Source organism: Micropterus dolomieu, linkage group LG05 (assembly GCF_021292245.1).
Source record: "Micropterus dolomieu isolate WLL.071019.BEF.003 ecotype Adirondacks linkage group LG05, ASM2129224v1, whole genome shotgun sequence".
Taxonomy (NCBI): domain Eukaryota; kingdom Metazoa; phylum Chordata; class Actinopteri; order Centrarchiformes; family Centrarchidae; genus Micropterus; species Micropterus dolomieu.
The window spans coordinates 7,100,213-7,114,659 of record NC_060154.1 but is presented as its reverse complement, the minus strand read 5'-3'; the positions used below and the strand labels follow the sequence as shown (position 1 = coordinate 7,114,659).

The 14,447-nt window shown below is 38.0% G+C and overlaps 2 protein-coding genes across 3 annotated transcripts; one reads left to right on the top strand and one right to left on the bottom strand.

Moving 5' to 3' along the window:
* Window positions 1–2,471: 2,471 nt before the first annotated feature.
* fam183a (family with sequence similarity 183 member A) lies at window positions 2,472–6,204 on the top strand. Its single transcript, XM_046050494.1, has 4 exons — window positions 2,472–2,661; window positions 3,301–3,360; window positions 3,485–3,588; window positions 5,145–6,204. Exons 1-4 carry the CDS (start codon window positions 2,541–2,543, stop codon window positions 5,238–5,240), a joined length of 381 nt encoding a protein of 126 aa, XP_045906450.1. The 5' UTR covers window positions 2,472–2,540; the 3' UTR covers window positions 5,241–6,204.
* On the bottom strand, window positions 5,282–10,586 carry ebna1bp2 (EBNA1 binding protein 2). Of its 2 annotated transcripts, XM_046050493.1 has the most exons (10): window positions 10,524–10,586; window positions 10,347–10,425; window positions 10,104–10,187; window positions 9,714–9,886; window positions 9,167–9,290; window positions 8,630–8,719; window positions 8,209–8,284; window positions 7,910–8,000; window positions 6,226–6,394; window positions 5,282–6,094 (listed from the first exon to the last, which is right to left on the bottom strand). In XM_046050493.1, coding segments are annotated over exons 1-10 (936 nt in total). In that variant the 5' UTR covers window positions 10,526–10,586; the 3' UTR covers window positions 5,282–6,046. The 2 variants fall into 2 exon arrangements, with proteins under 2 accessions (XP_045906449.1, XP_045906447.1); XM_046050491.1 differs by lacking the exon at window positions 10,524–10,586 and having other exon boundaries at window positions 10,347–10,517.
* Between the last annotated feature and the right edge of the window lie 3,861 nt (window positions 10,587–14,447).

The window sequence follows — 14,447 nt, the reverse complement described above, 5'->3', positions numbered from 1 at the left end:
ATTCATAAGAGTAACAGTATTATTAAATTATTTACAACAAAGTATCAGATAAAAAGACATAAAAGCATAATGAAATTTAAACATATCATAATTTGACTAAATGTTACAGGTGCAAGATGTGTTTAAAACCTGTTTTTGTTTAAAACTGGATACAGGAATAAGAGACTCCAACATGAATATTAGTATTCCAAGACCGCCAAACAAGCCATGCATTGGCCAGGACATCCTTGTAAAAGAGATTAAAAATCTCAATGGATTTCTTTCCTGGTAAAATAAAGGTAAAATAAAAAAACAAACAAACAAAAACAAGATTTCTGTTGATAAAACGAGCTGATAAAGTGGCACAACAAGGAAAAGAGCATGCCATTTAATCACGTCCTCAGATCTTTACAGGATAATGCTTTTACCACACTTCACCACACACTAGTCAGTCTTTAATAATTCTCCTCAGCCACATTAAAACCAAACAAAATGCTTCCTTCCTACTAACACTCAGGGGATGATAGAGATTAGATCCCCTCCGTTAACACGCATTACTTGACAAACAAATGGCTCCTCGTTAACATGTTAGAGGGGGAGAATAGGAAACAGTTAGCTGAAACGCTGTCATACTTGATGAACTCACACTTCTTCCCTGGCATGTGGATGACACTGGAGTTTGAACAAACTCACAAACTGGCCTTTTACTACTCCCAGCCTGAGGAACTCAAAAGCTGCCTTGATGATAACTCGGCCCGACACTGTGACAAGAGCCGAGGGAACAAAGCTTGACACCACAAGCCCTCCCATCCTCCAGTAATACATATTGCTCACTCTTCCACGCACACATACACAAACACCACAGGGGACTTGTCACCCACCCACACTGAAATCACTGAAATCTCCTCCTGCAGCCACTCCAGTGTTTGAGTTATTACCTGTTTCCATTATATCTTTCACACAGGGCCAATAAAGCTTGAATCAGGTTATGAGAGTTGAATATTTCAACCTTTATTAAGCTGTCTGTTACTGTGAGAAGAACCATGTGTACACACAAGCACACAAAGTTCACACAACCATCAAAGATAGGGGCGGGAGTGCGTACAAGCAAAATGATTACTTCCGAGAAGAGCAGATGGGACAGTGTGAGGAGAAGGAAGGCTGGAGGAAGAGGAGGAGGGGAAACCAAATGAAAGGGAAATGAAATGTGAGGAGACAAGTGGTGAGAAGGATTGTCACTGCGGCTTTGAAAGGATATCGGCGCACCCACAGCAGCCACCCAAGCATAAGTACTATTTACAAGATGTGAAAGTACTATTATTTATGTGTGATTCGTGACACCGCAGAGAGCAGAGGAAGTCAAGTGTACTCCAAGACAATGTGAAGAAATGCCACTCCACTTTTTTACACACACTGCACTTAATCTCAGGGTCACTGGTCATCTGGGTAGTTTGTGTTTCTTAAAAGTTTCTTTATCTAATAAGCCAGCAGACACACATGCACTTGTACACTCCTGTGCAGTGAAAGTGTGTGTGTGTTTTTGTGCAGAATTCAGACTTACACAATCCTGGTGAGCGACCTCAGAAAAAATGCCTCAACTGTCATCTGTCACATTAAGAGAACATACACAAACAAAAATCACTGTGTACTTGGGCTGGCTACATCTTCTCACATTCTGAACATATTCATTCATTCAGCACTCTTTCACTACATTTTGATGGGCAAACATTTTCAACATGGCACAAGACAGTAGTGGTTCGAAGGAAATGCAATGTATATTAGGATGAAGAAATGGCTGCTGCAAATCTGTGCTTTTGACTTTCCTCGGAAACATTCCACCTTAGTTATGTTGCTATAGCCTAGGTCTAGACTGCTGGGAAACTTTCCAGGATGCACTGAACTCCTCTCTCTCTTCATCTGTATACATTCTTATCCCATTAATGCATGTTAATATATGCAAACTCGACTTCTTTACCCGTCTCCACCCCCTCTCTCAACCTAACCAGTCGTGGCAGTCAACCACCCACCCTGACTCTAGGTTCTGCTTGTTCTTGTTACTGTTGCAAGTGCTTGCTAATGGTGGGAATTGTTAGGTCTCTGTAAATAATTTTAAAAAGTACAGTACAGTCTAGACAAAATGCAACTTCTGTTATGAATTGTCGCAATATAAACCAAATCTAATTCATTCTAATATATTAAAATGTATTATATTTACAATGGTCTTCATAAAAATTTAGTTAAATTTAGTTTTAAAAAAGTTGTTTGTCTCTGCTGCTGTGTTACTTTCTACTGCATGATGTAATGTAGTTGATATAAATGTATGACACAGTGTAAAGGATTATACTGTGAATGTGTGAAGGGCTCCTGAACTCATCCACCATGACCAAATCTGAGCGCGCTGCGCCACCGTGTGTTCGAGGCACCGTACTGCAGCGCGAGGCATTGTTTACTGTTGCTTGGTAACACGCATAAAAATCAGGTATAAACTCGTACCCGTCAGAGAGCGCCTTTATTTTGCCAGCTGTCGGTATCACTGCTGATTTTTTAATCTGTTTTTCAGCATGGCAGCGAACGAGAAACGGGATTTGGTCCATCAAAACGCTATTCACGTTGAGACGATCCGGAAAGAGCAAAGACACCAGAAACTCCACACGGAATTCAGCATCAACCCATACAGGAAATGTAGGCTAAGTCTGTCCTCTTTCAGCTGCTGTCTTTTTTCTTTAGCCACAGATATAAGTGGATCTAAAGGGAGACTGTGTGTGTGTTCACAAGCAAGAAATTTGTATCTAGTAAAATTTCTTTTCAAGGATAGGAATTTTGTCTCTCACTCGGTCTCATTAATGCAGGGACTAACACTAGACGACTATTAAATTTATTTTATTTTTGTTTGTAGTGCTCAGAGAATAGAAAATGGAAATCAATAAAATCGGAACTTTTTTTTGTTTTCTTAGGATAATGCAAAGTCCTCACAGTCAAGAGGTATCGGTTTTTTTTTAAATTGAGAACTATAAAGGCACTGCCTGGGATCCAAATGTGAAGAAGTTGGAATGAAATTCCTTGCTTGCAAAAGAGGATAAATGACAAAGTACCATAACATAAAACACATATTTATATAAAACGTTACACCATGTACCATATCTGGCAATTTATGCCATTATGTCTGATAAAATAGCTATATTGGCTATAAGTGTGTGTACTGTTCACATACAAGGAACCTGACTTTTTGTACACTAAACTGTGTACAGCTACATTGCTGCACTGTATGTTGCCTTTTTTTCTCACAATCTTGTGTGTGTTTGTGTGTCTACTGCCTCTCAGTGCATGTCCTGCCAGACAAACCCATGTCTAGGAAACCAACAGAAGTGATTGCAGACAACAGTAAGTTTACATTGATTTAGTTGAAAATAAATTAAATAAATGTTTTCCTCTTCTCTTCTATTACGGATAAATAAGACTATCGTATCTGTATTACTGATAATGCATATAAGTTTCTCTTATCTAGCTGACTTTATCGAGGCCTTCCACAAGGCGCGCCAGGAGCCTACCAAGAAATATAAAATGCCACAGACTGAGAATCAGGAGATAGGATGGGTGTCAACTCCACTGGTGAGGAAAAGGTTGATCAGAATCATTAAACATACTGCAGGACATTGCGGTGGCATTGTGAGCAGAGGGCCTGCATTTTAGCAAGATGACCTAAATTCAATGATATAGCCTTCTGTCCCTGATAAGTATTTCTAATATAGGGAGAATGAAGACAAGAAAACATAGTATTTCTTTTCATATTTATGCTGATGAAACACAAATGTACTTGCCCGTCAGATCCACAGACACTGGAATGCTGAGTTCACTTACCGACTGCCTTTGTGAAGTTAAAAAATGGATGTCAAATAATTTCCTCCAGCTGAACTCAAAATCCTGGTCCTCGGGTCCCAGCAGACGGCAAATCAAATACTGCCATGTGCTGGTTCCCTAGTAAATCACATTAAGCCTGTTGCAAAGAACCTTGGTGTTTGGTTTGATAGTAATTTAAATTTCGAGCAGCACACCACAAAGCTTGTTCAATCATGTTTTATCAACTTAGAAATATAGCAAAAATTTGATCTATGTTAACTTTTAAGGACACCGAGACCATTTTACACGCCTTCATCTCATCACGCCTGGATTATTGCAACAGCCTTTTCACCTATTTAACCCAAAAATCTATTGATCGACTCCAGACTGTCCAGAACTCAGCTGCCAGGCTTTTAACCAGAACAAAGAAATATGACCTCATTACTCCTATTGTAGCTTCATTACACTGGCTCCCAGTGTGTTTTAGAATTGACTTTAAAATTTTATTGATCACTTTTAAAGCTCTTCATGGCCTCTCGCCTTGTTTCTGACCTTTTAGTCCCATACACACCAACACGTACCTTGAGATCCTCGGGCAGAGGTCTGTTGTCTGTTCCAGAGTCTCGACTGAGCGTTTGCTGTCAGGGCCCCGAGGCTCTGGAACAGCCTGCCTGAGGAAATCAGGTCGGCTGAGTCAGTGAACTCTTAAGTCCCTTCTTAAAACATACTTTTATAAGAGAGCCTTTCCCAATTTTTTTTTACTTTATTTTATCCCTTTTATTTTATTCTATTGTACTTATTTTATATTTATCTTAAACGTGTATTTTAGTCTTTTCAATGTCAATTTCTTGCTTTTATCTTGTATTGTTTTTGTATTACTGTTTTTGGGGTATTATTGTCTCTACACTTGTTAAAGCACTTTGTAACTTGTTTATAAAAGTAATTACTTTTTAAGTTTTTAGATGATTTAAGTCCCAGTGTCACCGTATGTTTTAAAATAAATCCATATTGTTATGGGTTTTGTTTGAGATGAAACATGAAAAGATTTGTGTGCACAGCTTTATGTATAGTAACTCATTTTGGTAATCTTACAATGATGTTGAGTTTTACATACGGGAGCATTTCTACGCAAGTAAACAATATGAGTACTGATACTATTTCAAAGAATCATTTATTAATTTCCAAAAAAGAAGACTGAGATCACGAGTTTTGAATATTGCAAATACTGCACAAAAATGAGCATTTGTTTTCTAGTTTTATGTAATGATCACTTAAATCCAAATTTGTTGCCAGAATGCTGATTCTGTCCATTATGTTCCCGCGCCCAGATCCCATCAAACCGCAGCGACAAGAGATTCAATTTCTACAGAGTCATCTCGGACATCACCGGACACAAAGAATCTGCTCTGCGTTCATCAAATTAGACCAAGACAGAAAGAATGTAAATCTAGAAAAAGTGAGCAGCTATGTTCAGATTTTTTAATCATACAAAGTTGTCATCGCCAGAAGCTGCCCTTTTTCATTTCCATCTTAGCAAGCTAAGAAAAACACTTGCAGGGGAAACATTTACACAGGTCTATACGAAGCACACTTGTCCATCGCATACTTATCATATTAATGTGGGGAAAGGGCAAAACTAACAGCTGCTCAATATTATAAAATGTCATGTCACATGGGAGAGAAATGAGTCAAGGAGCTGAGCTAGAAAAAAGAAGACACTAAACACTCTGGAGCACACAGCATAAATTAGATGGCAAGAAGGTTGGTGTAGATATTGAGGTGTGATCACGGAAAGTTGCTTTAAAACCACTTTATCAAATAGGTATAGAGAGACATAATTATGTCCATAGAACATAAAAACTGGTCTATAATAAAGAACAGACTTTTATTTCCGTAACATTCAGATACTCTTTTTTTTGGAACACTACTTTGTGGTTTGGGTAGCTCTATGTAGTCCACTCTTGGGTTTACCATTTCTGCACCCGTCATGTCCTTCATACGGCTTCCTATATGTAGATGGCAGAAGGTGTCTCTGTCTGTGGCTTGAAGGGTCCCTCCATATCAATCCAGACATTTACTGAAGGCATATAGTACAAAAAGTGTAGAATAAAAGCCCATGTTCTCCTAAATGGCTCCTGAAGTATATGGATGAGAGACTGGGGAGCAAGTGGGCAGATCCTGCCTAGAAGAAAGGTTTAAATCCAACCTATTGACCTGCCTGTGACAGTTTTTATGAGCGAGACTTCATCTTCTTGCGTACCGACTTGCCTGGGCGTTTCTGAAAAACAAAATGGAAAAAACTGAGCTTCTCTCAATAAAGAGCACTATGTTTTGTTAAATAATTTTCTTTGGCAAATTGTCAACATTTATTAAATCAAGTCAGCAGTGTTTTATGTGTGTGTGACTCACATTTTGTCCTCCTTTGCCTTTCTTCCCTCCTTTGCCGCCCTTTGCATGAGCCACTTTGGCGCGGAAACTGGAAACATCATTGAAACTCTCCTTGGTGTTCCACTTCTTTCCACTTTTCTTGCCCCCAAAGCCAAACTTCTGGTCCTTGTATTTTCTCTTGGCATTGGAGCTGTCAAAATAACAGGAAAAAATTGATCTTTTTTGTGAAAATGCCACAATCATCATCAGTTTGTTTTGAAGTGACCTTATTATCTGAATATTTTTCTGAAATGTGTCTTGCATCCCAAGATGTACAATGTAAAATACACCAAAACAAATACAGACATATTTACACAGTACAAATATGTGAATGTGTGTTTAATAGCTCCTTTTTACATTCAGTGCTTAGTCTACACCGAACAATGAGGCCTACTGAGAAAAAGGGATCGACCGATGTGTTTTTTTTCTGGGGCGATCCTGATCATTAGTAACCAATTACACCGATGGCCAATATGTGGACCTGATATACATTTGCTGTAAAAAATAAAAATAAAAATTTAATCTTGGTGTCAGAATTTTGAATAACACAAACTCCAACACTTTGTTGAATTTTTGTTGAAAATAACAAGATTAAAGTTAATTGTCATGTTTAATCTTTAAAATACTAAATGAAATGAATTAGAGATCTATCCCAGAGATGGATTTGTTAACTATGAGTGATAAATTATCATAAACTTTGTCTTTACCTGCTGCCATTTATCTTGTATTTATTGTATATTGTTAGGATTTTATTGATACATTAATTAAACTATTTATTGGTTCTGTTCTTTATCTATAATCTTATTGGTTTTTCATTACTAAATAATTGCCTTTAAAAATATAATATATAGATAGATAGATAGATAGATAGATAGATAGATAGACACACACAGACATATTTATTTTAGTTTTTTTTCCTCCACAGCTGTGGTGGATGAGACAGTAGATTAATATAGTGCTTGGTGCATGTTCCCAGGTTCAATTCCCATCTGTGACACTGTGTCCACCAATGTGTCCCTGAGCAAGACACTTAACCGCTTGTTGCTCCAGAGGCGTGCGACCTCTGACCTTAATAGCAATTGTAAGTTGCTTTGGATAAAAGCGTCAGCTAAATGAATAATTGTAAATGTAAATGATGCAGTACTGCTGGTTTTGCTGCACTTATTTACAGTAATGAGCGTAGTTATGGTCAACTGGTGTAATCTACAGTGATCTCCGCTCACGTGTGTGTGTATACGGAGCTCTGCTGAGAGGGAGGGGAGGGGCTGCAGTGTAGTGGCTTGCTCGTTCTATTGACTACTTCTGCACAATAGTCAGTGTTGTCCAGGCTGATTATTGGTCGACCCCTACTGAGAACCCAAACTCTGATTTAGCAGTTTGACAGACTGAGAAGCAAAAGAGTTCTGTAGTCTGCTCAGTCAAGCCTATGAGACTCAAAATCGTCTGAAGGCAAAAGTTGATATACTTCAAATAAAATATGAGATGAGCCTGATGTAATATTAGCAACTACAGACAACATCTATTTAGTATACACAGCTTGAAAACTTGACTCAAAAGGATGACCCAGAATATTTGAGCAGATATGTAGAAGTCTAGCTTTAAGCTGAACAGAAACAACAGTACACTTGCTTTTATGTGTGCACACAGCTGAAATGTAACACCTTACCCCTTCTTGTTCAACGCTTTCTTGGGGCCCTGAGAAGAGTCTTTACCCATCTTTTTGTCTCCTTCCAAGAAATCCAGTTTGTCACTCATTCCTAGGAGTGGGTGTGATCAGAAATCTTAAATCTCAATTTGAAAAGACTCTCACATATAACAATTTTGTGGATCATCAACCCTTTATACCCCCCATGCACAATAAATGACACAGAAGCACATTTTTCACCTTTGTGTGCGCAGTGAAAGTTCTAAAAAAAAAAAAAAAAAAACTGAAGAACGACCACTCTTCTAAAAAAAAAACCTCACCTTTCTGGTATTTCTTTACAGCAGACATCATAGCTTTCTTCTCTTTCTGTCTCTTCTGGATTACTTCTATTTGGACCTGGCACACATAAAAAATTCATATTAATTATTTGCACCAAAAGTATTAGTCCTTGATAAAGAAGTCTCTAATAAAACAGGCAAAGATGCTGGTATAGTATCTGTTTTTGCATACTTTCACATTATTACACATCAATGAACAACAGTGCAAAGGTAGACCTCTAGGTCACATTATATCCTACATGTTAAAAGGGAATTTTTAAGAAGGGACCCCATAACACCACATGTAGCAGGGTGATGTAAAGTAGACAACATTGTTTACATTCTACTCCATATTCTATCCAACAAAAAGGTAAAAGTAATCCAATAAGAGTAGTAACAGTAACAGCAGTAAACAGATACCAACCTTTTTACCAAACTTCCTTTGCTCGCGGAGTTTCTTTGCTTTCTCCGATTTCTCTATTATCTGCTGCTTTGAGATGAGCTTCGTCCTAATCTGGACAGAGGGAGAGAATTTTTTTTATTTGCGCCAATATTTGGATTAATGGCGGGGGGAAAGCAACCATGCTCAGTTCCTGAATCAATTTGTGCAATAAAATGTCAACTGCCCATACTGATTAGACATAAATTAAAGAAGGGAAGAAGACAACATCATCCAACAAGATATTTACAGTCATGTTAGAACATATCTGTTGTGTTACGGTACATGTCAGATGTCAAGCTATTCAGTACACCACTCTCAAGTTTAAGATGTACAGACATAGAATTATGTTGAAATTTTTGGTCTAGATTTTAACAACTAGGAGAAACCAGCTGTAGGTCTTTCAGCAAAGCTCTTTTGTTATTTGTGTGCGACTATAATTATATGAATTAAGAGCTCTCAATGTGTTGTTTTGCTGTGTCATCTGGTAAGAGTCAAGACCATTGTAATGAAACCGCTCACCTTCTGCATGTGCTGGTCTGACTTGGCCATCTCTGCAAAATAGTCGTCAGGTCTTTTGGTGGATATGCCATGCTTGTTTAAAAGGGGCAGTGCCTCCAGGACTGTAGCTTGAGCTTGACGATAGCTGTAAGTTAGCAAACACACAGAATAAAGATACACTCTCTGTTGTTTTAGTACTGAGAAATTTAGTTTAGATGAAGAAGCAACTGAACTAAATTATCAATTGACAGTTATTTAAATTGTGATTAGTGATACCAACAACAATTACAGTGACACCCAAAAATTGTTACATGATTGAAGACTACATTTTTAATTTAAACCTTTAAGCCAGCGTGGATTAGAAGTACTTAAAGTGCTTGGGGAAAAAAGGTAACTCTGAACATCTACAATTCCATGACAACTGGGAAATTCCATCTGCTGAGGAAGATCCCATGATGATAATCAAAAGCTAGCTACTCTGTGGACCTTGTGGTGAGATTGATGTGTCAAAAATAGTTTGACAACAAAACATTTTCAACAAACTACACATCAAGTTACAGGTACTCACAAGAACATCTCCCTCTGGAAATCATCGTCAGCATTGACGTCTCCATTGTTCAGATTTGGAACTTTCCCTTCTACTTTGAAAAGAACGTCTTCAGCTGGCGGGTTGGTTAGGTCCAACCTCTCCACCCAGGGAAGGTCTTTACAGAAGTCAGCAAGGCACTGTTTCAAACCCTCCTGCATCACAACATACAGTGCATTATCAAATATGTTAAGTACCACGATTGTTATTGTAGTACAAAATTAGTTCTATTATTATTTTTATTACAATAGTCAGTTCATGTACGTATATAAAGCATGTTTTCTTTCCCACATGCCTTAACTAACCACTCATCAAGGCCAAAGCTGGACAAGAATTATAACATTTAAAGTTTGTTATTATGAATTCACTCACCATATTGTTGACAAACTTTTTTGGTTTATCCACCAGAACATTCATCCCTGGTTTCAACAATCCCTTTGAAAAGGCTTCTTGGAGCTAAAGAAAAACAAGAGTTAAGTATATCATAGTCTGTGTCATCTGTACATTTTTGCATAAATGAAAACTACGACGTTTTTGAGTCCGGAGCAGTTTTCACAGTTGTTAGCTTCGGCTGGCTAACGTTAGCCAATGTTAGCATGAAAACACCTCACTCACCTCATCGTCTGATAATTCACTGTTTTCCTCCTCTGACTCCTGTCCGAGCAGCGCCTCCTCCTCTAGTGGCTCCATAGTCCTGGTATCGACAATCATAAAATGAGAATATGTGATCTAGTTGCCTGTAAACATGAAGAAGCCTGCTGTGTGTGCATGTATGTGGAGACGACTCCTCACATGTACTGAGCGTTTCACGTGGGGCGGAAGTGACGACAGTGACGCCGTTGAATGTTGCACCAACACAGTCCACCTGCGGAAAAGATGTGTACGATCAAAGGTTCCTACATATGAACTTTTTATTTTATTGAAATTCTCTTTTCCTCCACGATATATAGTTTATTATTGCAGTTGAAAACATTACGTATTTCACGTTTAAAACAGACTATGTCCTGAAAACTCATGTAAAAAAAGAACTTCACTTCGAGTATGCAATGTCAAAGGATTCCTCCTGGAGGTGCTGTCGTGCACCTGAGCAGCTTGCAGTGATGTACAGGACTACACTCAGAATCAGAATCAGAATGCAGCTATTTTTCATCCAGACCTTTTAGTTAAGTCAAAACCCAAACTAAGTTATGGCTTTGTTGAAAGCCTTGTTCTTGGTATTTCAAACCCGATCTGGACAACTATGCAGCAGATTTTATTTGTTATCGTGTAGGCTACTGTGCTCCCGGTCCTTACTCCGAGTTTTTATCAGAATTTGCAGAATTTTTATCTGACTTAGTCCTTATAACAGATAAAGTAACGATAGTAGGTGATTTTAATATTCATGTGGATGTCAAGAATGACAGCCTAAGCACTGCATTTAGTTCACTGCTTGATTCGGTTGGCTTCTGTCAAAGTGTTAAACCCACACACTGTTTCAATCATACCTTTGACCTAGTATTAACATATATTGAAATTGAAAACTTATTGGTCTTTCCTCATAATCCCATTTTATCTGACCACTATCTATTATCTTTTGAGTTCCAATTGTTGGACTTCAGGCCACCAAGCAAATATGCCTATACTAGATCCTTATCTGATGGTGCTGTAGTCAAGTTTAAGGATTCAATTGCATCAGTGTGTAACTCAGTTCCGTGTTTCATAATACCTCCTATAGACTCCTACGCTAATGTCAATCCCTCACAAATTGATCCTCAGTTTTTTAAGGAAGCGGTTATTAAACCACTTCTTAAAAAGCCTGCTCTTGATCCAGGGGTTTTAGACAGTTACAGACCGATATCAAACCTTCCTTTCATATCCAAGATCCTTGAAAAAATTGTGGCAAATCAACTCTGTGAATTTTTGCATAGCAACAACTTATTCGAAAAATTTCAGTCAGATTTCAGAATGCATCATAGTACAGAGACAGCACTGGTGAAAATCTCTAATGATCTTTTAACAGCATCAGTTAAGGGACTAGTCTCTGTATTGGGCTTGTTAGATCCAAGTGCGGCATTTGATACAATTGATTACCATATTTTACTACAGAGACTTGAACACTTAATTGCCATTAAAGGAACTGCTTTAAGCTGGTTTAAATCCTACTCATCAGATCGCACCCAGTTTGTACATGTAAAAGATAAGTCCTCTCTGCACAGCAGATTCACCCATGGAGTTCCACAAGGTTCAGTCCTTGGACCTATATTATTCACCTTATATATGCTTCCGCTAGGTAATATCATTAGGAACCACAGTATAAATTTTCATTGTTATGCTAATGATGCTCAGTTGTATCTTTCTATCAGACCTGATGAAACCAACCTGTTAGCTAGGCTTCAAATGTGCATCAAGCATGTGAAAATCTGGATGTCTTATAATTTCTTGATGTTGAACTCTGAAAAAACTGGTTGTAGTACTTGGACCCAAACTCCTCTGAGACACATTGTCTGCAGACATAGTTACCTTGGATGGCATTGGCCTTGGCCTCCAGCACCACCGTGAGGAACCTGGGAAATATTTTTGAGCAAGGCCTGTCTTTTCACGCAAACTACAAGGACTGCCTATTTTCACCTTCGCAATATTGTGAAAATTAGAAACCTTCTGCATCGAGATGATGCAGAGAAACTGTCCATGCATTTGTTATCTCAAGGCTTGACTACTGTAACTCCGTGCTTTCTCTCCAGTTAATACAAAATGCTGCTTCACGCATACTGACAAGAACCAGTAGGAGAGATCATATCACCCCTGTTTTAGTAATTTTGCACTGGTTCCCAGTAAAATTGAGAATTGATTTTAAAATACTTCTTCTGACATAAATGCAGGGCTACTTGTAGTGTCTAGGGTCTCTAGATGTAGAATAGGAGCCAGAGCCTTTAGCCATCAGGCACCTCGGCTGTGGAATCAGACCCCTGTCTGGCTTTGGGAAGCAAACAACATTTCCATATTTAAGAGTAGGCTAACAACGTTTCTTTTTAGTAAAGCTTTTAGTTAGGGATCTATTTTCTATATTTTGTGAGAAGGCTTACAGTTTGGGCTAGGGTATTTTATGAATTTTTATACATTTTAATAGTCTTTTATTTTATTGTATTTATTATTAGTTTTATAATTGTGTATTTTATTGTTGTTTTTTAATGTGTGTTTCTTATGTGTTGTTAGCCTTTTTTTTATCCAATTCTGCAAACTTTATGTGTCTCTGTTTTCTGTAAAGTGTACTGGGACCACACAGCTGGTGATTTTACATTTTACAATTTGATTTGATTTGATTCAATTTTATCAATAAATAAAGTATGTGATTGGGATTAATAAAAATGTGATACATACAATTGATGTTATCTACTAATATCTGTAATATTTATTATGTAACCCTAATTGAGTTTCAGCAACAATGTCATACATCAACTTTAATGCAAATACAGATATTTTAGATAGACAGGCAGACAGACAGACAGACAGACAGACAGACAGACAGACAGACAGACAGATAGATAGATAGATAGATAGATAGATAGATAGATAGATAGATAGATAGATAGATAGATAGATACAAAGAACCTGGCCAGTGAGCCCAATTACTTAAGCCTGCCTGTATAGACGCCAGTGTTGGTTCCTGTGCCTTCCACCCCGTTCTGCCATGCCATCTTCTAGTTTTGTTCTGTTTTTACATTGACAACACGCGCCATCTTACTGATATGACTGATTAATACACCTCATTGTTAATCCTTTGTTGCTTGTATTAATACATTTCAGTTTATTATTGTTAAGCTCAGTTGCATCCTCCTCTTTCGTTGCAGCTTGAGATCTGGGTTGTAACAATAGATAGAAAGAATTTTAACAAAGTTTTCCTTCGGATCAATAGGGTTCTTCCAGTTTGCAAAGCAGCCAAAACCATGTCAATTTCAAGAGGACTATGCAGATCAAAGTCTAAAAAGAATCTACTTTAAATCTTTATAAGTCTGATAGTGTAAATTAAGCCTCATGCATTTCACTTGCCACCTCATCAAGAAAGAAATTATTGACATCACTTTTCCAAAGCTCTCTCCCTGAGTCGATTTCTGTCACTTTGATACGGCACAATTGAGAGAAATGTCTGCAGTGTTGGCCCAGTGTCACTGTAGGCGATATCAAAACAGGAGAGGCAGATGACCGGTGCTACAGTACATTGACTAACAGCAATTTCTGCATACATCTACATTTGTTCATTTATAACAAATACCAGTAATCAAATGTTTACTTCTTTCTAGGTGCAGACTGGCCTTCACTTGTGTGTATGTGTGTATTTTTATTCTTGTCTTTTTAGATATGTTTGGGTTTGTTCACTCAAGCCCTCTTTCCCTTTTCCTTGCTGATCCCATGAATGTCACTGACCACTGAGAGGCTCAAGAGATTTTACAAGGTAGTGGAGACCATGTTCACAATATTTTCCATGCGTTTTGTATTTGCCTGCACTTCACACACACATTTAGATGTTTTTCTGAGAGACGTTAAGGAATATTTAGCTCTAAATGTCCAAACTTGAAGTGCAGTGAGAAGGTCAGTTAATGTATACATTCTGCAGCATTATCACTGTACACTGTGGCAAGAGATGAGAATCACAATCATCCACTTTTATGGTGCATAAAGACAGTTTGTATTCATCTTTTGCAGTCACATAGTAGGCGTGTGTGGCGGGCTTGCAGTTAG

What these genes read in the sequence shown, in the direction of transcription:
- ebna1bp2 (XM_046050491.1), bottom strand. Translation starts at nt 10,442, where the DNA reads ATGATTGTCGATACCAGGACTATGGAGCCACTAGAGGAGGAGGCGCTG. An exon ending in GTGAATTATCAGACGATGAG is followed by an intron (nt 10,188 to 10,346) that starts GTGAGTGAGGTG and finishes GTTTTTCTTTAG; the next exon opens with CTCCAAGAAGCCTTTTCAAA. An exon ending in AAAGGAAGTTTGGTAAAAAG is followed by an intron (nt 8,285 to 8,629) that starts GTTGGTATCTGT and finishes TATGTGTGCCAG; the next exon opens with GTCCAAATAGAAGTAATCCA.
- fam183a (XM_046050494.1), top strand. Translation starts at nt 2,541, where the DNA reads ATGGCAGCGAACGAGAAACGGGATTTGGTCCATCAAAACGCTATTCAC. An exon ending in AGAAGTGATTGCAGACAACA is followed by an intron (nt 3,361 to 3,484) that starts GTAAGTTTACAT and finishes TCTCTTATCTAG; the next exon opens with CTGACTTTATCGAGGCCTTC. An exon ending in GATGGGTGTCAACTCCACTG is followed by an intron (nt 3,589 to 5,144) that starts GTGAGGAAAAGG and finishes TCCCGCGCCCAG; the next exon opens with ATCCCATCAAACCGCAGCGA.